The following is a 25,850-nucleotide window of genomic DNA, read 5'->3' as shown; positions in this document are numbered from 1 at the left end:
CTTGAATCAGAGGATCCTATAGTCAGAGTCTTCATTGCCACTTCAGATGATGCTTGTTGCTGACTGTCTTCAGAGTTTCTTTTTTACTTTGACTATGTCAGAGCGTACGTCTTCAGATCTAGAGTCATTCTTCCACTTCAGAGTGTCTGACTTCTTTAGTTTAGCTTGCACTTGCGTTTGATCAGAGTTAAAGCTTCTGGTTGCGTATCTTCTGAGTAACATCTTAGCGCTTGATTGTTTATCTGATGATTGTCTATCTGATTGTTTTGATCAGAGTCCTGCACACTTAGAATATTTTTATCAGGATACCATTTTTGTTTCATCCTTTGTTATCATCAAAATCTTAAAGATGCATTGTAGAACTAAATTTGTTCTTACAATCTCCCTCTTTTTGATGATGACAAAACGAGTCAGAGTGATGATGAAACAATAAGTAATATCTTAGAATTAGATAAAGAGAATGGACTCCCCCTGAGTTAGATCATCAAATTTAACAGAAGTTCTTATCGGACATTCCTTGTGTGGTAGTTGGTTTTGTACCTTAGCTATTATCCTGCATAACTTTAGTTCTCATAAGTCATTAAGATATTTAATGTTCGCAGTGCCTTGAGAGGTTTAGATATATATTTTTATCATAGCTGTTTTAGTTCTCCCCCTTTTTGTCAGAATCAAAAAGACAGAAATATAGGCAGGAAATGGATATTCATATATAAGAGAGAACATGTACAGATAGGCGGCAATGAAAGTATATATCAGAAAGCATAAGAAAAAAAACATCATAAGAAAAGCAACAAGCAAAGAGCCTAAGTGCCTAAGGATTTAGGGGCGGAGGCATCCTTTGGAGTAGCTGAGTCAGCAGATTCTTAATGTTGGTGTTGACGGAATCCTGGTGATCCAACCTTGCTCATACCACTTGTTGTTCCTTTTGCAGTTCCTCCAGAGTCTTTAAGACCAGAGGGGCAAAACCAGAGTTAGATTGCTCCCCCTGAGTCAAAGCATCAACACTGGCCTTGGCAGCTTCTTCTGTAGTAATGCGTTCCGCTTCTTCAACTTCGGCTTTTGCTTGTGCCTCAGCCTCAGGAGCAGCTGCCGCAGCAGCAACTTCAGCAACAACCTTTTCTTCAACTTCTCTGATCCTTTGCTCTTCTTCCAGGTGAGCTTTCTCTTCTGCTTCCTTCCTGGCCTTTTCCTCAGCCTCTTTGGCAAAGCGAGCCTGTAGCCTTATTCCAGCATCTCTGGTGAAGTCGTTGCGGACTTGTTCAGAGAGGCCTTTCAGTTTGAAGGCTTCAGAGGTCATCCATCTGATCACTCTGCTCCAGTGGATTCTTACTGCAGAGGGATCATCACTGATGCCAAAGTTGACAGACAGAGACTTGATCTTCTCCACTGAAGACTCTGCAAATAAAGTTATTGCTTCTTCTAATATGGGGAAGGTAATTTCTGGTTCAAAGTTAGAGGATGGGGAGGATGGTGGAGTTGGATTGGTGTCAGCGGGATCGTGAGTGGGAGTGATGATGGCATCAGAGGTTGGTGGCAGGGGAATATCAGAGGGAGGTGTTGTTGTTTGTTCAGGTTGTGGATTTGGTTGATGTTCAGATGGTGAAGGTATTGGTTGTTCAGGAGGTGAGTTAGTTTGTTGTTCAGGGGCTGGTGTTTGAGGTTGATCAGATGGAGGTGGATTTTGTTGTTCAGGGGGTGGAGAGGTGACTTCAGGTTCAAGTTCATGTTGTGATGGCTGTTGTGAGGCCAGAGCACGTGCCTGAAGTTGAGCTAGAGTGGGGGATTGGGGGTCAGATGGTTCGTTGTTTGATGAGAGAATATAGTATGGTGGGGAGGAATATGATGGTGAGGTGGTTTCGTTCAGCATTTCTGCTTCAAAAACAGGTAGGGTAGTGGTTGCGAGATTGGATTTGAGGGATGGTGGGTTAGAAGTTCTGGTGATTGAGGGAGGTGTTTTTGATGGGGTGTAGATGAGAGTGTTTTGGGGGATAGAAAAAGCAATAGGATTTAACTTAACAGAGTGAGAATGAGGTATATACTTACTTGGAGAATCAGCCAGAGGGACTGGAGGTCTTGACCCAAAAGTTTCTCCCAACTTTGCCTTCTTTTCCTTCTTGGACTTTCTAGATGGCTCCCGTTGTCTCTTCATGAAATTTGGTGGACGCTCAGGTAGCCAGTCCACTAAGAACTCAGAAATTTCCACCCCTTGGTTTGCAAGATCTTGTAGATAGTGAGCCACCACTTCTGGAGGGTCAATCTTGGAGAAGAGGTAGAGACTGTTGGGAATCTTCCTCTGGTCCTTCAGTGCTTCCCAGGAAGTGTCTAGAGTTGGTTTAGCTCTGACTTGCTCAATTACCCCCATACTTTTCAAATTTCGAGCATTCAGAGGTCTTCCAGTGTCAACAGTGATATCTTCCATCAGATTGTGACGAATCAAATGATCCACCAATCCACTCTCGATCAGAACATCTGAGATAAGTCTTCCCAGAGGAATGTAGGTTCTGGGCGTCATATTATTTATGGTATCTTTGACAAAATCTCTGAGATACTTGAAGAGCAATGCTGGCAGATTCAGTTTCAGCCCCTTGTGGATGCAGTAAAGGATGAACTTCTGATCCATGTTGATGTAGTCAGAAGAGTTTGATGCAGGGCGGTGATGGATGGTGCCCAGGATGATCTTCAGCAAGACGTGGAGATTCTGATGAAGTTCTTTGTTCTTGGAGTGTTTGCCCTCAGCGTTCTGTTGAGAAATGGTGGGGGCTATTTCTTGGGACAAGTATTTTGCCCTAGGATTGATGTTGTAGATTCTTCTTCCTCCTGTCTTTTCCATATTCAGAAGGGAGGCTATTGATTTCTCAGTGATGACTATTTTGACTCCCAGAACGTGAGAGACGATATAGTGATCATCTGAGTTTGTGAAACTCCAGAACTCCTTCACCAGATATGTGTACACCGGACCATAGAGTCTCTGAAAGTAGGTTTCCCACCCTTGCATTCTTAACTCCTCAGTGAGGTCTATGCCATTTCTCTTCATATTTTCGAAATCCACCAGCGATTCGCACAATACCCCAGGCTTCTCAAATGGTGTTGCAAGATGGATGTGAGGTTCACGGTCAAGAATGTGGGGTTCTCTGTAGATGGGGGTTGAGACGACACCAGTAGTTGCAATTGTTTGTTGAGTAGAAATGGGTGTTTGATCAGTTGATTCCATCTGTTGTGAGTAGTTGTAGACTGATTGTTATTGAGCATCCATGTAGAAATTGTTGAAATGGTTGAAGGATGAAGAACTTGCTTTGAAGATGATGAAGACCTTGATGAAGATGATGAACTAAGAGAGAGAGGGTTTATGTAGGGCGTGAGTGTAAAGTGTGAGCTTGTGATGAGTGAAAAGTATTAATACCCAAATAGATGCATGCAAAACGAAAAATGTTAGAGGTAGTTTAGAAGTTATGAAATTAATGATGCACGTTATCCAAGTTTACACGCTTAGGGGAGAAATGATTACAGCCCATGATGGAGGTCTAATCCCCAAATCAGCACACAACTCGAGGAGATTTCAAGGGCATGTCTCTTGATTTCTGCTAGACAGCTGTCTAGAAGATCCAAAGTCAGACGCATGATGCCCCACATGTTGATTTATCTGATCTTCAGGAATACATACGCATTGGATCCTGAGGATTTTTGATTCAGGTAACTCCTAACTAGTAGAAGTATCAGAGTCAGATCCAGATACCAGATGTTTAATTCAGAGCCTTATTTTGCTATTTCAGAGAAGCACATTTGGGTTCATCTGGGCAAATTTGAATGTTTAAAAATTTCAAAATAAAAGAGAATCTGTCTCCAGCGAGGGGTTTAGTAAAAATGTCAGCCCATTGATGGTTTGTATCAATAAATTTTAATGATATTACCCCTTTCTGAACATAGTCTCTGATAAAATGATGTTTTATTTCTATGTGCTTAGCTCTGGAATGCAAGATATGATTCTTACTTAAACAGATGGCAACAATATTATCACAGAAGATAGGAACGTTACTCTCAAAGATTAGAAGGTCTTCTAGTTGATTTTTCATCCAGAGCATTTGAGTAGTGCAAAGTGAAGCTGATATATATTCTGCTTCTGCAGTAAACAAGGCGATGGTTGACTGTCTTTTGCTAACCCATGATATGAGATTATTTCCCAAGAATTGACAGTTTCCAGATGTACTTTTGGGTTCCATTATGTCCCCTGCATAATCTGCATCACAATAACCAGAGAGCCTATACTCTGATGTTTTCTCATACATCAGGCCAAGGTTAGGGGTTCCTTTCAGATACCTTAGGATTCTTTTAACAACTTTTAAGTGAGATTCCCTAGGATCCGATTGGAATCTGGCGAAAAGACATACACTAAAAAAAATATCAGGGCGTGTAGCAGTCAGATAGAGAAGAGAGCCTATCATACCACGACAGAGCTTCTGGCAAACCTTCTGACTAGTTTCTTCTTTCTCCAGAATGCAGGTTGAATGCATGGGTGTCTTAGCAGGCTTGCATTCTGCCATTTTGAATTTCTATAAAATGTATTTTATGTACTTACTTTGATATACATAAGTAGCTTCTGAAGCTTGATTGATTTGAATTCCCAGAAAGAACTTTAGTTCTTGCATTAAGCTCATTTCAAATTCTGCCTGCATTAGCTCAGAAAATTCTTGACACACAGAGGGGTTAGCTGAACCAAAAATAATGTCATCAACATATATCTGTCATATCATGAGATCATTTCTAATGTTTTTACAGAAGAGTGTAGAGTCAACCTTTCCTCTATTAAAATCATGTTCCAGGAGAAAGATACTCAATCTTTCATACCAAGCTCCAGGAGCTTGTTTTAGTCCACACATTGGTTTATTTAGTTTAAAAACGTGTTCTGGACATTTAGGATTTTCAAAGCCTGGAGGTTGATTGACATACACTTCTTCTGATATATAACCATTAAGGAATGCACTCTTGACATCCATTTGATATAGTTCGATGGAATGATTTACAGGAAATGAAACAAGTAAGCGAATAGATTCTAACCTGGCGACTGGGGCAAAGGTTTCATTGTAGTCAATTCCTTCTTGTTGACTGTAACCTTGTGCCACCAGTCGTGCTTTCTTTATGACTACTTCTACTTTTTCGTTTAGTTTGTTTCTGAATACCCATCTGGTTCCAATAATATCAGTTCCTTCAGGATTTGGGACGAGATCCCAGATATCATTCTTTGAGAATTGATCCAGTTCTTATTTCATAGCAAAAACCCAGTCATTTCCTGAAGTGCCTCATCACAGGAAGTAGGCTCAATCAAAGATACTAATCCTAGAGGAGTTTCTTCAAATACTTTGAATGTTGACCTAGTTCTGACAGGTTCATCCTTGTTTCCCAGAATCAAATCTTCAGAGATGTTAGGGAGATTTTTTGATCTTTTTTGGATAGTTGAAACTTCAGTTGCATATGGACTTTGTTTCTCAGTTTCTTCTGATGCTTTAGTCTTTTCGTCAGAGCCTGCAAGAGTTATCTCCAAATCTGCAAGTTTCTCAACTAGCTTTGACTTTTCAGGGTCAAGCTTATCATCAAATCTAACATGTATTGATTCTTCCATAATTTTGGTTTCTGTGTTGTATACTCTGTAGCCTTTAGAGCGTTCTGAGTATCCTAACATAATACCTTTTTGTGCTTTTGAATCAAACTTGTTCAGATGTTCTTTAGTATTGAGAATAAAACAAGAGCATCCAAACGAATGGAAATAAGAAATGTCGGGTTTTCTTCCCTTACACAACTCATAGGGAGTCTTTTCCAGAATAGGTTTTATAGAGATTCTATTCTGAATATAACACGTTGTATTTACTGCTTTAGCCCAAAAGTGCTTAGCCACGTTTGTTTCATTGATCATGGTTCTGGCCATTTCTTGGAGTGTCCTATTCTTCCTTTCTACAACTCCATTTTATTGTGGAGTTCTAGGGTAGGATAAATCATGGGATATTCCATTAGAGTGAAACAGTTCTTCAAAGAACTTATTTTCGAATTCTCCACCATGATCACTTCTGACTCTGATAATTTTAGAATCAAATTCATTTTGCACTTTAGAATAGAAGCTAATGAATACAGAGTGAGACTCACTTTTGTGCTTTAAAAATTTTACCCATATCCAGCGACTAAAATCATCAACAATAACTAGTCCATACTTCTTTCCATTGACTGACGCTGTCTTAACATGCCCAAAAAGGTCAATGTGAAAAAGTTCCATAGGCTTAGAGGTGGAAACAACATTTTTATTTTTAAAAGATGTTTTGGAAAATTTTCCTTTCTGACATGCCTCACAAAGAGCTTCTGAAGAAAACTTCATCTTAGGTAGACCTCTGACTAACTCGAGTTTATTTAGCTGAGAAAGTTTTCTCATGCTAATGTGGCCCAAGCGTCTATGCCATACCCATTGCTCTTCGTGAACAAACATCAAACATTTTACATTTTGATCTTTTAGATCTGAAAGATTTATTTTGTAAATGTTGTTTTTCCTCTTGCCAGTGAATAGAATTGTTCCATTATTCTGATTAATTGCTTTACATGTTTTTTGATTGAAGATTACATCATAACCGTTGTCACTTAATTGGATTATTGATAACAGGTTATGCATTAATCCTTCTATTTAGAGAACATCAGATATAAAGGGAAGAGTTCAATTACCAATAGTTCCGGAGCCTCTGATTCTTCCTTTCTGATTTCCTCCGAAACCTACGAAGCCAGCATCTTTAAGTTCCAGGCTTTAGAACATATACTTTCTTCCCATCATGTGTCGCGAGCATCCAGAGTCCAGGTACCATGATTGATGTCTTAACTCTACTGCATAAGATATCTGCAACATAAACAATCTTATCCTTTGGTACCCAGAATCTTTTGGGTCCTTTGTGATTAGTTTTCCCAGAGTTTCTTAGAACTTTGTGTTTTCTAGCATTATCAAAACGTTGTGTTTGTGCATGTGTGTAGTGATAAGAAAAAGGAGATTTGGGTTTGTCATCTGTGGAAGTTTTATCTTCACTAGGATCATACCCTATTCCTCTTTTATTATTCTAACTGACTCCATAAATCATGGATGCCATTCTGCTTCTTTCTATCCCATTTTTCAGAAACTTTTGAAAAGATTTTTCATATTTTTATATCATTGTGTTAGAAGTTTGTGGGGCTTGAGATAAAGTTTCTTCAAGTTTTAAACATTGTTTATTTGTGGAGTCTATTTCTTTTGTCAGAGTTAGATTTTCATCTTTTAGTTCTGAAACTGTCATCTCAAGCTTATCACATTCTTCGATGGTTCATTCAAGAATCCTTTTTAGTGCTTTAAATTTTTTTTTAAGTTTATGATATGAGTTCAAAGATTCAGAAAGGCATGATTTAAGGTCAAAGCGAGAAAGATCAGAAAATACCTCTTCAGGATCATATTCTCCATGATGTGTTTCTAGAGGTGGTAGCCATGAATGCAACATTTTCCTATTCTTCAGAGTCTGATTCAGAGGAATCAGATCCACTGTTGTCCCAAGTGGCCATCAGTCCCTTTTTGGTCTTGAAGGAGCTTTTCTTGAAACTTTCTCTTCTGGAGCTTTCCTTCTTCAGCTTTGGACATTTGTTTCTATAATGACCTGTTTCCTTACATTCATTGCAAGTTATTTCTTTGTTAGATTTACCTCTGGAAGTTGATTCTGAGCGATCTCCCTTGGGTCTTGGTCTTCTAAAGTTGTTGTTCCTTTTTCTCCAGAGTTGTTTTACTCTTTTGGTCAAAAGGGATAACTCTTCTTCATCGTCAGAGTCTTCCTTTTCAGAGTCGTCATTGTCTTCCTTTTCAACTTGGAAGGCTTTGTTCCTTTCTGGTTTGCGTCTTTCAGATCTGGACTTTATGCTACAGATTTGATCTTCTTTTGAGGCTCATCTTCCTCAAGTTCTATCTCGTGACTTCTGAGTGAACTCACGAGTTCTTCAAGGCTGATACTGTTTAGATCCTTTGACAATTTTAATTCTATAACCATGGGTCTCCACTTCTTTGGCAAGCTTCTGACTATCTTTTTGACTTGATTTGCAGTTCTGTAGCCTTTGTCCAGAACCTTGAGTCCTGCAATTAAAGTTTGAAATCTAGAAAACATTACCTCTATAGCTTCACCGTCCTCTATCTTGAAGGCTTCGTACTTCTGAATTAGAGCCAGAGCCCTTGTCTCTTTGACTTGAGAATTTCCTTCGTGAGTCATCCTCTGGGAGTCAAGTATTTCTTTAGTTGTTTCCCTGTTGGTGATCTTTTCATATTCATTATAGCAAATGGTATTCAGCAGTATCGTTCTGGCTTTGTGATGGTTTTTGAAGTCACGCTTCTGATCATCTGTCATCTTGCTTCTGGTAATGGTAACGCTATCGTCAGATATAGGAAGTATGTAGCCAATAGTAACTATGTCCCACAGATCAGCATCATAGCCCAGAAAGAAACTTTCAATTCTATCTTTTCAGTAATCAATTTTTTCTCCATCAAAGATTGAAGGTTTATCATTGTAACTATCTCTTTCATTGGTGTTGGCCATAGTGTTTTTCTCACGCTGGATCTCTCTGCACTGTTAAGTGTTTGATTAGAAAATCAATAACAGAGCCGAAGCTCTGATACCAATTAAAGGTAGAGAAAAACAAGGGGGGGGGGGGGGGTTGAATTGTTTTAGGAAAATAAAAAATTATTAGAAATTAGATACACTCAGAAACAGAAGAATTCAACACAAAATTTTATACTGGTTCGCTTGAAATTCAAAGCTACTCCAGTCCACCCGACCAAGGTGATTTCGCCTTCAAAAAGGACTTAATCCACTAATCTTGAAAGATTACACAACCAACCGTCTAAGAGAATAATAATCCCTTAGCCCTCTCAAGTAATCAGACTTCACAAAGTCACTTGAGGAATTATCTTAGCAATAATATGATTACAGTAATGAAAAGTGCTTCTAACAAAAAGCAGAGATTACACAAGATAAGTACAAGAGTTATTCTCACGTTAGAGCAGCAACTCGTGAGAGAAAGAATGATGAAGGTGGAAGGATTGAATTCTCGTGTGTTTCAGGTGTATTTATTTGGATGGCGTCCCGTTCTTTATGTAGGAGTAATGAGCATACCGTTGAGTGATGTTAATGTCAGAATCTTGAGTATTGAAGGATGATTAAAGTCATTAATCTCCGTGTTCTTCCCAAAGCAATATTTGGAGCGTCATAACATCCTTCTAAAAATAGTTTCTTTCCATAAGCGAGTTTCTTCAAGGTTAAGCTTTCTTGAATCAGAGGATCCTATAGTCAGAGTCTTCATTGCCACTTCAGGTGATGCTTGTTGCTAACTGTCTTTAGAGTTTCTTTTTACTTTGACTATGTTAGAGCGTACGTCTTCAGACATAGAGTCATTCTTCCACTTTTGAGTGTCTGACTTCTTTAGTTTAGCTTGCACTTGCGTTTGATCAGAGGTAGAGCTTCTAGTTGCGTATCTTCTGAGTAGCATCTTAGCGCTTGATTCTCTATCTGATGATTGTCTATCTAATTGTTTTGATCAGAGTCCTACACACTTAGAAAAATTTCGTTAGGGTACCATTTTTGTTTCATCCTTTGTTATCACCAAAATCTTAGAGATGCATTGTAGAACTAAATTTGTTCTTACATACGTAGGAGCGAGATTCAACATATCGTCAAACTCTATAACAAAAAAGCCAAAAACATCTCCTTCTTTCCCAGAACTACGTCGTTTTGAATTCCTCATCGACCATGAGGATACATAGGAGTAAAACTCGTAATCTCTTCAAACACCCTAATAAAAACCTTTTTGCGACCTTTTATTTTTCCTTTGCAACTTTTAAAAACTAGAGGAAAAAAAATAACGTAAGCTAACACTCTATTCCTAAACTAATTAAATGGTTCTCGTTAAGTACAACAGATGTGAGGGGTGCTAATATCTTCCCCTCGCGTAATCAACTCCCAAATCGAATTTGGTTGCGATGACAATTTTCTTTTTCTTTTAAGGGTTTTATCGGTATTTTTTTTATTGTAGAACAAATAAAGTTCTGTGGATACTCTGTTATCAAATTGAGCGTGTGAGCGCTCCATAAATTTTTCGTGCCGTGACATGTGTAACTCCTAAAGTGAAATTAGGCGAGTAGTGATTATTGATCGTAATGCTATCGATCAGAAATAAAGTAATTGTTCAACTTAGTAATAAACTAGAAATATGTAATTATAAGTTGTGGCCAAAGAATTAACACACTTAGATCACCTAATTTTTCTATCCAACTTGCATAGGGAGTTACAAAATTGCAGTTCAAATTAGTGAGTTGTACATTAAAGAATCGGGTACATTGGTATTATTAATTCGCTGTAAATTTATAAAAAAAATCAATTAGAATAATGCATAATCGTCAACATGAAAAAATTAGGGGATTTGAATAAGACCTTATAGTTTTCTCATTTGATCTTTTATTCAAGTTTAACATTTTTCAACATTTTTCAACATGTTCTAAAGATGTCACAATCATAATATGAGTGATATGAAACATATGACAATTTTTATAAGTGGTCTCAAACTCAAGTGAGAATGCTTTTGGATGCCTCATCTGGAGGTACCATAAAAACTAGAATGCAGATAAGGTGAAAGAATTGATCAAAAGAATGTATCAGAACGAGTATCGCTATAGTGATCGAACAGTTAAACCAAGATGTGTGCTTCAATAAGACTCAAACACAACAATTCTAGCTCAACTCAAGGTTATTTCAAAATAGTTAGTGGCATCCACACTAATTCTTGCAAGTGTGAGTCAAGTTTAGACACTAAGACGTGATTTATGGGGGGAATGACATGCAAACGAAAACTGTGTACCGGAAGGGGCTAGTGCTGAAGCTCAATATGCAAACTTTCAGAAGAATAATCCTTATTCCAACACATACAATTCTGGTTGAAAAGATCTCCCAAATTTTAAATGAAGGAATAATTAAACTTTGAATGTAAAAATCAAGGAGTTCCACAGGTTCCTCAAGCACCACAAAGGAAACCATCACCACTTGAAGATGCTTTGACCAACTTTATGAAAGCCACTTAGTCAAGTTTTGAACAAGTATGAAAGAATCATGAAACAATGTTTAAGACCCAAATGTTTAAGAATCATGAAACAATGTTTAAGAATATATGTTAACATTCCATTTTGTGAAGCTCTCGACCAAATACCAGTTTATGCTAAATTCATAAGGAAACTCTTATTAAGAAAGCATAAATTAAAATATAGCAAGAATATCTCTTTGACGGAAGAGTGCACTGCAATAACCTATCGAAAGTTTCCACCCAAACTCACTGATTCATGTAGGTTTACTATTCAATGTTATATTGATTCACTAACTATTGGTCACCATGGCTCTAACACCCTCGCTCACCACTCTCCTAATAATCAGCCCGCTGCTACCTTTCGTCGATTTTCGATTTTCGGTGGCTACTTTCTGCCACAGTCGGCCATCTCTGCCAAACCCTCTAAATGCGGGTTCGACTCCTTCCGTCATCCTCTGACTACTTTTAATGCTTTTTAGTTACTACAATCTCGAAATATAATTTATTTTCCTTCATCATTTAAGATTTCAAAAACATAATTCAAACAAAGTCGAAAATTATCCAATTTAGTTCATTGATTAAAAATGATTTTTTTTTACAATGAACGCCACTTTGTTTGAATTTTACAAAAATGGTACCTACCAACTAAAGAGTTCTACTGTGTTTTTTTGTTTAAAACATAGGCATTATGACGTGGATTTTCTTGTTATTTTCAAAATACAATAGTGCTATGAAGTTTGCGAACACTATTATAATTGGAATATGCATCATATTATAATGTCACGCAGTCCACATTTAAAACCATGGAATTTTCTTAATTGATAACAGATTGCTCACTTGTATCAATATTTACATAACATACACATAAGATTACGAATAAAAGTACACCATATTAGTATTACATAAGTATTACAGCACAACACAGAAACACAAACATATATTTCTTCTTCTACAATCAAGCATCTGACCATGTAATGTCAAGACCACCCCATTGATTTTTAGGCACACCTAAAGCTTCCCACACAGCCTTGGAAGCATCCACAATGTTGTTTGGACATGGAGGTTGGTAATCATGTTCTTCATCACACCCCATTGTAGAGTCACACTCATCCACAACCATGGCCACCACACTTTTTCCATTCGCATTTATAGTAATCTTGTTCAAACATCTACTCTTGTCGTTGAACCATCCCGTGGAAAGTGCAACAACTGGAGTGTCATTGGAATGGTACTGATTATCACATGCTGAAGGGCCGCCTCCGTCTCCACCTTTCTCAAAGCTATTAAGTGTGAGATAAGCCTTAGTATGAGTAGAAACTGATGGTGAACACTCATAAGTCGTGTACATTTTTCCTCGGACACAACAATCAGAGTCATTCTCTTTGTTGCATTGTCCTGATGGAGCTTTCTTTCCCCTGATTCTACCATTTGGACGACACTTTTGAGCTTGAGAAAATATGCAACTTGTTAAAATAAGAGTAAAAAATAAAATAAAAGAAACTTTGGGGCAAAAGCTCTTCATTTTGTTTATACAACAATATATTTCTACTCTTAATCTTTGATGCTAAGATGAAGGTTTTAGTAGGGTATATATATATATATATATATATATATATATGAAATTTACTGTTTGTAAAGTAAATAGTAATGAAGAAGCCGAGGGTGGAGGTTAGTTTTTGGGTCAAGGCAATGGATACTTACCTGCCGTGTTTGGCTCAAATGACAACTACTACAATATAGGATTGCTTTTAAGGTCAATGAACAGGTTTTACATACTTAGTTGTTTTTTTCTTACTATTGGTTATAATGTATTATTCAAATTAATTGACAATCAAATGTCACTTTCTCAAGTCTAAACATTGTTCAAATTATTATTAACTTAATAGAAAATTAAATAAAAGAGATTAATAGATATGCATCCATGGTGTGAAAGGTCCAATCGCAACTCTTTAACCGGCCACATCATGTTTGTCTGTTTTTGAGTAAAATGTAGTTACAAAACTGTTTGTTGTGCTTTTGGAGGTTGACCATAATCCCAATGATATGTGCCAGAGTATTTAGTTAGAGCACTATGTAGGATTAATTTATTAATCTATTATTAAAAATGAGTAAATGAAATTTTGATTTTAAATAAAAGATGTTTTAATGTGATGATTATTTGGACTTTGATGATAATTAAGTTAATTGTGTTTTTATTTTGAATTTCAAAATAAAATTTAAATCTCTCTTGTCTTTCATGACTAGTGGAACATGATTGTTAGGATGAGATGTGATTATTGAGATGATATGTCATTGTTGGAATAAGATCCCCTATAAATAAGAATCATTAGAAAAGCAATAAATTATGATTTCTCACAAAAATAAAATTTCATCATCAAAGATATACATAAAAGAAAGAAGGAAGAGAGAAAAGAATAATTCACATCAAGAATCAAGAATTGGCATCATGGATTTAATAGAAATTAGAACATAGTAAAAATCATGATATCAAGATTCTAAATTTAAAATTTTCTAACAGCTATTATAATAGTAAGGTTGTGGATATTAATAAAATATATAATAATTTATTATACAATTCATAAATGATAATATTGTGTTGAAACAATTTTATACAGAATAGAATGCAGGTAAAGGAAACAAAATACTGTAGGTACTCCCTAACAAAATGGTTTGGCTTAAAGGTTTAGTCGAACCATTTTAGAAAGAGTTAGATGCATGTTCACTAGTGCTGGGTTAAATAAGATGTGTTTTGGGCAGAGGCTATTTCGACAACAACATATCTAATAAAAAAAATGTCCTTTGACCATGTTAGATATGAAGACACCTGAAGAAATTTGGTCGGGACATCCATCAGATCTCGACAAACTTAGAATATTTGGATGCATAGCTTATGCTCACATTATGCAGGACAAGGTCGAACCTAGAGCTCTGAGATGCATGTTCATGGGATACCCTGAAGGAGTCAAAGCTTATAGGCTATGGTGCATAGAGCCAGGTCATAAAAGGTGTATCACCAGTTGAGATGTAGTTTTTAATGAAGCTGAGATAACTTTCAATAAAACGGATAAGACTAGTCGAAGTGCACATATATCTGAAGAAGAGATGGAACAAGAAGATATTCCTATTGAAGTGGATCATGTCGATGCTGAATTGCGTATCCCAGATCAAGTTGAAGAAGAATCACAAGATTCTAAAGATATTGAGGAAGATAAGGAAACTGTCGACGACTACCTATTTCCAAGAGATAGGCCAAGAAGATTCATCACGCCACCTCAAAGACTTGGGTATGCAGATATCATATCTTATGCCTTAATCTCTGCAAGTGAGGTTCTAGATGAAGAACCTAGAGACTATAAGGAAGTTATAAGGAGTCGAAATAAGACTGAATGGCTGAAGGACATGGATGATGAGATGAAGTCTCTTCATGATAACGACACTTGGAAATTGATAAAGAAACATGTTGGAGCCAGGTTAGTCAGCTGTAAGTGGATTTTCAAAGTTAAGGAAGGAATCGAAGGAGTGACGTCGAAGAGATACAAGGCAAGATTGGTCGCAAGGGGTTTCACTCAAAAAGAAGGTGTCGACTTCAATGATATGTTCTCCCCTGTTGTGAAGCACATGTCCATTCAAGTTTATGGAACACATAAGTTTCATTAGAAGTCAGTTCGACCACTGTGTCTACTTCAGATTTCGACCTGGAAATTCATTTTTTATTTTGTTTCTTTATGTGGATGATATTCTCATAGAAAGCAACAATGTAGAGGGTGTAATGAAGGTGAAGGCTGAACTCAATAAGGAGTTCAATATAAAGGATTTGGGAGCAACATCCAGAATTCTTGGAATTGACATCCGAAGAGACAGAAAGAGGTCAAAATTATGCTTATCTCAAGAGACATACCTACGGAAGATTCTCGACAAGTTTGGTATGTAGAATTCAAATCCTGTTGTGACTCCGACAAACCCTTAATTCAAGATGAGTACAGATCAGTGTCCTAGTACTGAGGTCGAAAGAGCTTATATGAATAGCATCCCATATGCTAACATAATAGGTTCTTTGATGTATGTTATGGTATGTACTAGACCCTACATAACATATGTAGTAAGTCTTGTAAGCATGTACATGGAGAATCCTGGAAAGGCTCACTGGCAAGCATTGAAGTGGATTTTAAGGTACAAAAATTAGTCTCTGAATAGAGTCCTAATTTATGGTGGAACATGTGGTGAGAATAGTAAAGTAGAAATCGAATGGTATGTCGACTCTGATTATACAGGTTATATGGATTCCCAAAAATCTATTTCTGGATATATGTTTCACTATGTTTGACATATCAATCAGTTGGAAAGCAACACTTCAGAAGGTTGTTGCCTTATCAACCACTGAAGCGGAATATATCCCCCTCATTGAAGTTGTGAAAGAAGCATTGTGGCTTGAAGGTTTTGCTAAGGAACTAAAACTTCAAGGTCGAGTTATCACTATTAAATGTGATAGTCAAAGTGATATACACCTGTCGAAGAATGCAACCTATCATGAGTGAACCAAGCACATCGATGTGAGATTGTATTTCGTCAGAGGGGTAATCGAGCATGGAGAAGTCCAAGTGCTGAAGGTTTCGACATATCACAATGTTGCTGATATGATCACCAAGACATTACCAATTTGCAAGTTTTTTCACTGTATGCAGTTGATAAAGCTGCATGAAGAAAGCTAGTTTGTTCCCTTGATGTTATAAAGTTTGTTCTAAGGTGGAGATTTGTGAGATATTGGATCGAACTCTAGTATGATCGAATGATAGCTTCTTGGTTCGAAAATTCAACATGACCTTAGCATGCTGTCAAAGTCTATTCATATGCTGCAGTCGAAGTATGCTAGGATTGTTAGCATGTCGAATTGAGCCTGTTTGTTATGCCTGATTGTTTAAGTTAGATTGTTCTCTAAGTTAAATTGTGTAATGGGCCCGTGTGTAAGAGCATATTAGTTTCGTATGTTAGTTTTCTTATAAATAACATACGAGTCTCTCACAATTGAATAATTCAAATCCTAATTAGGATGAGAAAAATTATTTGCTATTCTGTAACACTTGTAATCTTGTCTCAAAGATAAAGGAAAGAATAACAATTTATAACCAATTTCGTTGTGTTCTTATTCTTTTCTTCTTTTATACCCTTATGAGTTTCTTACCGATCAAGAAACCAATTATACTTTGTAATTTCGACATCATTTTCACAACAATTAGTATGTCACCTATATACTATACTAGATTAATGCAAATACACTCATCCTTCTTGTGTGAACATGATTTAAACTCTTCATTTATTAATCCAAGTTTTAACAAAACTTAGATTAGTTAAAGGATTCAACTCTAAGAAGATTTTTTTAACTCATAACTGTATTTAGACAACTTATACACCTATTTAAATTGAGATCATTTGTGACCTTCTCTAGATCTCGCGCTACTTGAACTAATGGTCCAAAAACAACTCCCTTGTTGAAATGGTTCATGTTTCAGTTTCATAAAGATATGTATTTTATGGTGCTTGAATTTATTCAAGTTCTACATCACTCCCATTGGCTCCTTTAAATACATATCATCTTTAAAGGAAGACTCTTGTTCTAGCGACAAGACAATTTTTTCCTATAAAGTGTTATAGAATAGCTTTCCCTTATTTTCATTGTGATACATCTATAAATACATCTTCATCTAGATTACGATCAAATTTACTTAATAAATCTTACAACCCAAATTATCATAAAGACAAACTAGATACTCTTACCTCCATATCAAATATGGTGTCTCTAGGGCTACTTTAAATGGAGCTAGTTATGAATACGAATAATTGTAAGTAAAATAATTTATAAAAAGAGTCATAAAGATATAATCAAACTATCTTATATTGAACAATCTCAAACATGATATGATTTAAATAGTCATTATATTCTTTATACATGTATTTACCTTAACAAACTATTCGTATGGTCTTAATACCTTTTCGAGTTGCTTCATTATACTTCATTCTTGAACTCTTCTTAAAATAATTTTACTCATGTCTCATACACAAATTCATAATAAAAATAATTTTACTCATGTCTCATACACAAACTCATAATAATGAGTTTGTCAGTAATATAAATGAAGTAGTAGAAACAAAATTCATCTAGGAAATATGTTTAGAGGTCCATATACATCATACATGTATACAATTAAGATATATCATAAGTCCTTTCACTTTAGTCGATGATTGGGGCATCAGGAATATCTTTTAAAAACAAGACTTACATATATCAAGATATAAAATCAAATGATTTCAACAATCCATTCACATAGACTTTTAAATGAATTTCTCAATTATTTAGACTAAACATTAATGCAATATATATATATATATATATATATATATATATATATATATATATATATATATATATATATATATATATATATATATATAAAAGGTTCAAATCTTATTTGATCCATCCACATTTGTTATATATGAGTTTATCAAGATCATGGATCTCAATCCACAACTTGATTAGTATAGAAAAAATGTTTGGATAATTTGAACACTTTTTATATTATTAAAACATTCATTCCTTCGTATACCCTTAATGTAGAAGCAGTCAATTTAACTTTATATAACCAAATGTATGAAGAAGAAGTCTTATTTATTTCTTCTCCTTTGACTCTTTCAATAATCATTAGCAGGTTTCTTCGTTCAGAATATGAAATCATTGTATTCCTTTAGAACCGTGTTTCTTTTCCCAAATTCAAAGGAACGTAATATGAATTTCATTCTTATTATTATCATATACTTAACATTACACACTTTCTTATTCTTTCAAAAAGCTATGGTATATACTTCTACAATTCATTCATAACGAATCTAATACACCTATTCAGGACAATCTTCAAGAGAAACAATGACCAACTATTTGATACATAAGGAAATCCAAACTTATCAAATGTCAAAACTATTTTAAATTCATTTGAACTAACTTGTATAGAAAAGACCTTGAGAAGTTTTACATTTCTCATACCTTGCGGTTCCTATATATTAAAAGAAAATCATGGCAGTTAATGATCATATCATTCTTCGTTAGAACTGCAATTGTGAGATATGTTATATCTAGCTGTTCGACATAATGCTTTTCATAAGTATCATTCTCTGAATCTATTTATATATGTTTCTAGAAATTGTTTGCTTGAGAACATACAACTTTTATCATATTTGAGAATAATTCTTAATTTTTGTACCAACTCAGAAACTCCTTTCTAAAGCATATGTCCTTCGTAAAGACATTTCTAAGTAAAATATAAAATAAAAATGTAATAAATTCTATAAAAAAAGTGTAAAAAGATTGTATCAAATTAGAGATTAATTACTATGCACTGTCAGTGTAAAAAGTTTTACACAGTCGATTCATCACCATCACCCGTTTGCATTACTTTATAAATTTTTAAAATAAAAGTCAAATTTGTTTCAACATCCAACGACTATGATTAACTGACGGTGTAAAATCCTTTTACACTGTCAGTGTATTTCAATTAAATCCATCAAATTAAATCATTTTAATAAGAACTTTTATTAAAATGCTCTCACTATTTTTACTCAAACCAAATGACCTTCAACATTGATTTGGAAAATCCCATTAGAATATTTTCTAGTGAACAAAGATCCATATTTCACTTTGTTTTAAGTCCGCGTAGGAGGATTACACAAAACTCGGTTATTTAGGTAGAAACTCTTTTCAATTGTATCTAATATAACTCTCAAATTTTATTAGTTGAGTGGATAACTCCTTATTCTTATCTATCATATGAATTGTTCTCAACTCTTTATTATAAACATATATAATCATATTATAATTAATCTAATTAATTCAACCTTGAAAATTTAACAATTGGATATTACATTTATCCATCGCACCTTACTAAAATAAAATATGCTCCTCGCGTTGGACTAAAACTTTATTATTCGATACTAGTTTTAATGAGTGCTAAATTTTGGAAAGCAATTCATTTAATAATTAATTGAGAGATTTTTCTTAAGTTTGATCTCACTGATTTCTATCTCATGCACACAGATATAAATATACGTTTCATTTCATGTATCATATACATATAAAATTTGGTAATACGTTATGACCATCTAAAACGCAACAATAAAATAAAATATTTATTACAACTCTTTGACCCACGAGCAAGCTTTTCAAACTTCTTCATCGACGTCATAATTTGGCGTTACCTTAGAGATCAACTCTTGAACTCGAACAATTATGATATTTAAAATAAATAAAAATTAAATGACACGACAAAAATTAAATGGCATGACATGCAAGTCCTATTTAAATAAAATAAATCACGACACACATGTCATATTTAAATAAAATAAATCATCATATTTAAATGGACAAATTCGTGAGTGGTTAACTGTGCAGAATTTGTCAGCAGTGAGGTTCGAACCCAGGACCTCCTTTGAACAGTACATGCCTTACCACTAGGCTAGAGAGGTTGTTGTTGAATGCTTATGCAATGAATAAATATTAATCTAAATCTTGATTAAGATAGATTAATGAATTAATTGAGCGTTATAACTCCGTTTTGGATGCGGACGGATGCATTAGTAAGATAATGAAAAAGGCTATTATTATGATATCATATTATAGTATATTATGTGTCTTACAAATTAAATGAATTATATTTATGATGGGTGTTAAACATGGTTGATATGGTTGATTGTGAAATAACATGACTAAAGATAACGTAAAGGACTATTATTATTGTTCCATGTTATAAAATAGTATGTGATTTAAAAATGCCATGAATTTTATCATGATGAAATTAAATATTGTTGTTATGTGGAAGGTGAAATAACACGATTAAAAACCTTACAAAGATGAGTGAGGAAACCTAGAAGAATAATTTGATTAATAACCTAGAAAGATAATCTAGGTTATGGAACATGTGAGATGCATGTATGAGAATACGGTATTCATTTGTACGACGCTTATGTGAGGTCGTGGACGAATTGTTGCCATGATTGAGAATGAGACGCATTGTATGGAACATGCCATGTTATTATTTGTGTATTATTATTATTTGTGTATTATGGTGAATGAAGTCACCTATGATTGATGAATTTGTTATGGTTCGTGGAACCAATGTTTTGTGGAACCGATCATGTATTCAGAATGTGTGTTTTCTGTGATGGTACACATCTCTATTGGTATGCTTAAACGTGTAAGCATTGGGATGTGGGACCAATGATTCGAGCCTCAATTGGGTTTGAGCCCCAACCATGGCGGACATGGGGAAAAGGTGGACACCTAAGTGGGTTAGAGTCCCATACGGTGAAAGATACTCAAAGTGGGTTAGAGTCCCATACGAGTGATGGTTCTTAAAAGTGGGTTAAAGTCCCATAGGGGAACCTGATATCCACCGCGAAAGTCGAATCATACGGACATGCGTGAACCAAGCCTTGGCCTAGACGTAGGTCCGGTTGGGGATCGATGTTGCGTGAATCTGAATAATGATCGTGGTTGAGTTATGAGAACTCAGATGCATGTTGCCATACAATTGCGAGTTAGTTCCCCATCGTTCAAGTCTTCGTTCCCTTGTTGACTTGTGTTGGATATGAGTTGAATATCGATTAGAATACCCTGTAGAGCCGAGTGGACCCATAGGATAGGAGAACTCACTGAGATTATTATCTCATCCCATCATTGTTGTTATTTTTTCAGGTATTCTTTACAGGTTGGATCTAAGAGAAACTGTTATGGATGTTTCAAGGGTTGCTGTTCATTATGATCTTCCGCTGTGGGGTTGTGTGCAATGAAGATATTGTACATAGTTCTTAGATTTTTTATTGTTTAGGCATTATTGTATAACATGTTCCATTGATGTTTTAGTTTGGACATGTATACATATTGATGCCATTAGGCACTTATGTTGTGACAGTACCAAAATTTAACACTTGTATGATATTATTCTAGATATATATTATACGGGTTGTTGCAGTTGGTATCAGAGCAGGTCGATTCTCGACCTAGCCTTGAAACATCATAAGTAAATCTATTCCTGCCTCATATGTGTGTTTAGCCAACATGATTCTTAATATCACTGTATATAGTATTGGGCCTGATCAACCTAATATTATGTGCATGGTAGGTAGGATCATGGTTGAGCGACCACGAGGATTCCGAAGCGTGGGTTGAACTTGTGCTTTGAGAATAGGCTCAAGCCAAGAGTTAGAAAGTAAGGAGAACTTGATGGCCCAGTTGAAGTTTCAGAGGAGTTATGATTTGGGTATTATGGGATTGAAGAGTAGTGTATCATCCAAGCGATTCTGCGGTGTTAACAGAGTTAAGAAGTTAAGGATCTCTATTGGATGAATTGTCAGAATTTTGAGGAATGAGTGAATTTGTTAGTGGAGTAAGATATACTCAATAATATGGAATAGTATTGTGAATAATTCCGTATGGTAAAGTAGAAAGGATGGTTATGTTACGCATCTGTCATAAGGTTTGGAAGTGAGGTAGTGTATCAGTGTTTCAGTTTCTAAGGCCACTAAAATATTTTGGAAGAACGAGAGTACTTAATGGAATATATATATTTGGAATGGTATCTTGCAAGTGGTTGAAGACTTGAGGGTTAAGGACGTTCAGTTTTGTTGGGAGCCTAAGGTAGTGGTGAAGTCTAAGGAGAGACTCGAGGACATGGTTGCCTATTCCAAGTGAAACATGTATAGACCAAATGGAAGCTAGAAGATAAACCAAGTATATCCAGTCTTAGAAGGGAGATCGGGTTCAAGATAGCTAGTCAGAGGTTTAGTGTTAGTGAGCAACTGTAATGGAATGATGAGTTACCTAAGGATCAATTATAAGAGTTTGTGTTGGAATGAGATAACGCCCATTATATAGTAATGGAAGCTCCAGTGGGTTTTGGTTGTATGAGAACTGATTGAGGATAAGGGCAATTAAGTTGGATTTAAGGACTTCTAGTAGAATGGTTTTTGTAATTGGAACGAAGAGAATTACCATAGGGAGACAAGTGAACACCGAGTGCGGAAGTAGTGTGGATGTTGCAATACAACTGTTGCAATGGGGCACATTTTAGATAGAGGCACAATGGGACCATTAAGATTCATTAAGACAAAGTTATGGGCGTGTAGTTGATGATTGTTCACATCGAGGATTTCTAGAGTATGTAGTGTGTAACACTCGAGGTCGGAGAGGCCAAAGAGTGGTTACATGTAACATCCGAGGGCGATGGAGTGGCTGTCGATGCATGATGCATGACAATGAGACACTCCTAGCAGCTTCTAGGGGAAAAACCGAATTCACATCGGAATGAGAGGGATCCTGAGGCTGTGCAGGTATGAGACTACATGGTTGAAAGAAGGCTTATAAGGATTAATTGGTACTACCTATATCAACAAGATACATCTTCTTTTCGGTATCCTAATCAATAAGAACTCCATAGTTAAGCGTGTTTAACTTGGAGTAGTATTGGGATGGGTGACCTTCTGGGAAGTTTCCTGGAAAGCGTGCGAGTGAGGACAAAACATGTTGAAAAGACCCGTGTTGATTTGTGGGGTTAGTTGATAATCCTGAAAGCAGTCTGGGGTGTTACATAGCGGAATAGAGGAAGTTAAACCTTGGTATTAAGAGAAGTATAGCATTATGGTCACAAGTAAGTGTAATGGATTCCTTGTCTTGAGATGGATGTAAGTAACATACCTTTTATTGAGCAGTGAGTCTTGTATTCTAAGAAGTTGAGTTGATGATAGACAATGGAAGATAAGCTAAGCTGGAGCATATGGACTAAGTGTAGGATTTGAAATATGTTATGATGTAAGAGCTTATTGGGAGGCAATGAGGATTATTCGTGGGAAGTTATAGAGACAAGTAACCCCGGTATAATGCAGTGTGTAGTAGGTATTGGTTTAAAAGAAAATTCTTGTCATAATTGTGTGGCAATGATAAGGTTCATCTTAAGTGCATTTTATTTGGATTGAAAGAGTAATATTGGCTTATTGGAAGTCTGGTTGTTATTTATCTTCTTGAGAAGTGTTTGGTTGGTTGGTCGCGGAGTGTAAACGTTCACACCGTGTTGGAGCTAAGGATGTCCTAAATGTCATAAGTGTACCGTTGTGGATGTACAAATTAAGGATGGAGTTGCAAGTCACCGCAAGTCAGATTGGTAGTTTTGAAATTGGGATTTCCGAAGGTGTAGTGCATAGTTGGTCGTCTGTAGAGAGTTCATGGAAGTCAGATGTGTGGGGGGAACCCAACCTGATAAACCATGATCAGTTTAAGTAAGTCTGGGAAGTACCACTATTATGATTATGAATAACTATACGGAACGGACTTGGAAGAGACCTACTAAGTGGTGATCTGGAAGAGATTATCTAGGTATGTGGTATAAATTGATAGGGTGTGAAGCGGTTGGTCATGGTATGAAATTGATTGATTCATTTGGATTCATAGCCTTAGATGTAGACTCCCTGAGAGTGGTAATGGATGTGTACAATGATGCTCTAGACTATTGGAAGGATTTGTGAAGTTTTACTTCCAAGATGGAACGAGAATTAGATTCTTAAAGTTAAACATGTAACTCGGACTGTATGTTGGTAAGGGCATGAGCTAAGATTATGGAAGATGAGACAGGATGATTGAGATGAATGATTTTGGATACGAAGTGATGTCATCTCTAGATATGTGTGAAGTATATTTTTGTGTGACTCTGTGAGGTGTATGGACACTCATAGTTACGTTCTAGATTGCTTAAGTTTCTTAGAAGTGGTGTTTTGTTGATGATTTAAAGTTCCTTGATGGTGTTACATTGTCTTGGTCGAGATCATGTGTCGGGAGAAATCTTGAATGAATCAAAACCATATGAGAGGATTTGATATGGAATATAGTAACCAGAACCGGATGTTGTCAAACTAATTTGGTTTAGTTGCACCAAACACATAATGAATTTGGATGTTCTATGTTTTTATGGTTGTAACAATGTAACTCCTGGATACCTATCTTATGAAGAATGTTGGTCTTATTTTGAACTTTTGGGAGTCATCAAGGAAGTTATTATACCAATGGAAGTCGGTAAGGTTCTCGTACTGTTTTGGACAGTAGGCACTCTGAGGGTAAGTGTGTTTCTTTGAAGATTCTTAGCTAAATAGTAGTGCCTAGGAATCCCGAGTGTTCCACTATTAGGATCAGAGTATCACAATGGAAGGTGATGGATGAAAGAGCTCAATCAAGTCTATGGGGATCAGGGAGATAGTTACTCGTAAGAATGGAGGTAAGGATGAGAGTAAGATACTCGTGCTAATGGTTCTATCTTATTGGAGTAGTACGAGAGAAGGGAAACAATTGGAGTAGAGGTTTGCAACATGTAGCATTATGCCAGGTGAAGTTTATGAGATTATCAATAAATGGATTACAAAGTTGTGGCATTTGTTGAAGGAATAACAAGAAAAGGGCAGTCAATATTATTTGTGGTCAGGGAATCAATAAATTTTCCAGATGAGATGTTGTAATTATGTTTTGTGTAACTTAGTGAAAGGAAGGGAAGTCGTGGTTTCCGAGAAGAAAGTGACCCACTGATGTTGAGCGGTATATAAGAGGAATTATGTGGAAGCAAGTTTAAATGTTAATCCAATATTAGAATGAGATTGTGATGGAAATCAAGAAGTTTCGAAAGTTCAGGGAAGAAGGAAAATTTGTCAGCAAAGACAAGTTAGAAGAATGAGTATGTCCGAGACTTGAAATTGAAGAGAAGTCAAGTGTTGGTCTAAGATGTTGATGCAAGGTTTGTTGGTTTGCTTAGTGAAGGAAATTCGGGGGCGAATTTCAATTTAAGGGGGGGAGAATGTAATATCCCATATTCCCTTAAATGCTCAATTAGTTGTCAGTTGAGATCAATTGAGTACCTGTGTACTATATCTTTTGTTAGTTGTAACAATTAGAGCTCCTTTATGCTCTAAATGTTGTCAATTGGGACCAATAGAGTAACCAGTGAACTCTGAAGGGATTAATTATTAATAAAGAGACAGACCAATATTAATAAGTACAATAGAGGACATTTTTGGTAACATTAATAATTGGTCAATTGGTGTTGGAAGATGAAATATCAATTGGGATATTTTGATTACTACTTAATATTATATATTATATATATTATATATGTAATGTATTATGTGTGGTAAAGGAAAGAAAAGAAGAAAGGATAAGAATAGAAGAAGAGAGAAAGAGAGTTATCAGAAAGAAAAAGAAAGAGAGAAGAAGAAAAAGAGAAAGAAAGAGGAAAAGAAGAAAGAGAAAGAGGAAGAAGAGAAGAAGAGGAAGGAAGGAAGAAGATGGAAAATCATCTTCATCATCACCAACTTCATCTTCTTCTACTAGGTGAGTTCTTAGATAGTTTTAGCCTTTGGGGGAAAATAATCTATATTTGTGGGGTTAGGGTTTGTGTGAATTTGTGATAAACTTGTTGTGTTCATACTCCCTATCCGTGCTATGTGTTGATATCATGTTGATTGTTGTGGAAAAATCATGTTATGTGAAAATTGTAGGCAAAAATGGTATATGGAAAGGAAAATAAAAGAGGAGTTAATTAAGGAAAGAAGTTATACCGTTAACCGGTTAACGCGTAGCAAAATTCACTTTCTGGACAAAATCGTGAGTGGTTAACAACCGGTTAACGGTATAGGTTAACCGGTTAACACTGAAACAGAATTAAATTTTCTGTCTG

General features: G+C 35.8%; 2 protein-coding genes across 2 annotated transcripts; both read right to left on the bottom strand.

Annotated features, from left to right (window-relative positions):
- Positions 1-904: 904 nt before the first annotated feature.
- Positions 905-3,211, bottom strand: LOC127130902 (uncharacterized). Its single transcript, XM_051059860.1, has 2 exons — positions 1,331-3,211; positions 905-1,213 (listed from the first exon to the last, which is right to left on the bottom strand). Exons 1-2 carry the CDS (start codon positions 3,209-3,211, stop codon positions 905-907), a joined length of 2,190 nt encoding a protein of 729 aa, XP_050915817.1.
- Positions 3,212-11,992: 8,781 nt separating this feature from the next.
- Positions 11,993-12,622, bottom strand: LOC127127105 (kiwellin-1). Its single transcript, XM_051056221.1, has one exon. The coding sequence runs from the start codon at positions 12,620-12,622 to the stop codon at positions 12,056-12,058; it is 567 nt and encodes a 188-aa protein (XP_050912178.1). The 3' UTR covers positions 11,993-12,055.
- Positions 12,623-25,850: the final 13,228 nt, after the last annotated feature.

The sequence above is a fragment of the Lathyrus oleraceus genome, chromosome 3 (genome assembly GCF_024323335.1).
Source record: "Lathyrus oleraceus cultivar Zhongwan6 chromosome 3, CAAS_Psat_ZW6_1.0, whole genome shotgun sequence".
NCBI classification, from domain to species: domain Eukaryota; kingdom Viridiplantae; phylum Streptophyta; class Magnoliopsida; order Fabales; family Fabaceae; genus Lathyrus; species Lathyrus oleraceus.
This window is presented reverse-complemented; position numbering and strand designations above follow the sequence as displayed.

Bases quoted from the DNA above. Each gene is read 5' to 3' on its own strand.
- LOC127127105 (XM_051056221.1), bottom strand. From the start codon at position 12,622: ATGAAGAGCTTTTGCCCCAAAGTTTCTTTTATTTTATTTTTTACTCTT.
- LOC127130902 (XM_051059860.1), bottom strand. From the start codon at position 3,211: ATGGAATCAACTGATCAAACACCCATTTCTACTCAACAAACAATTGCA. The intron at 1,214-1,330 runs GTAAGAATCCAC...ATAAGGCTACAG, and splicing joins TCAGTGATGATCCCTCTGCA to GCTCGCTTTGCCAAAGAGGC.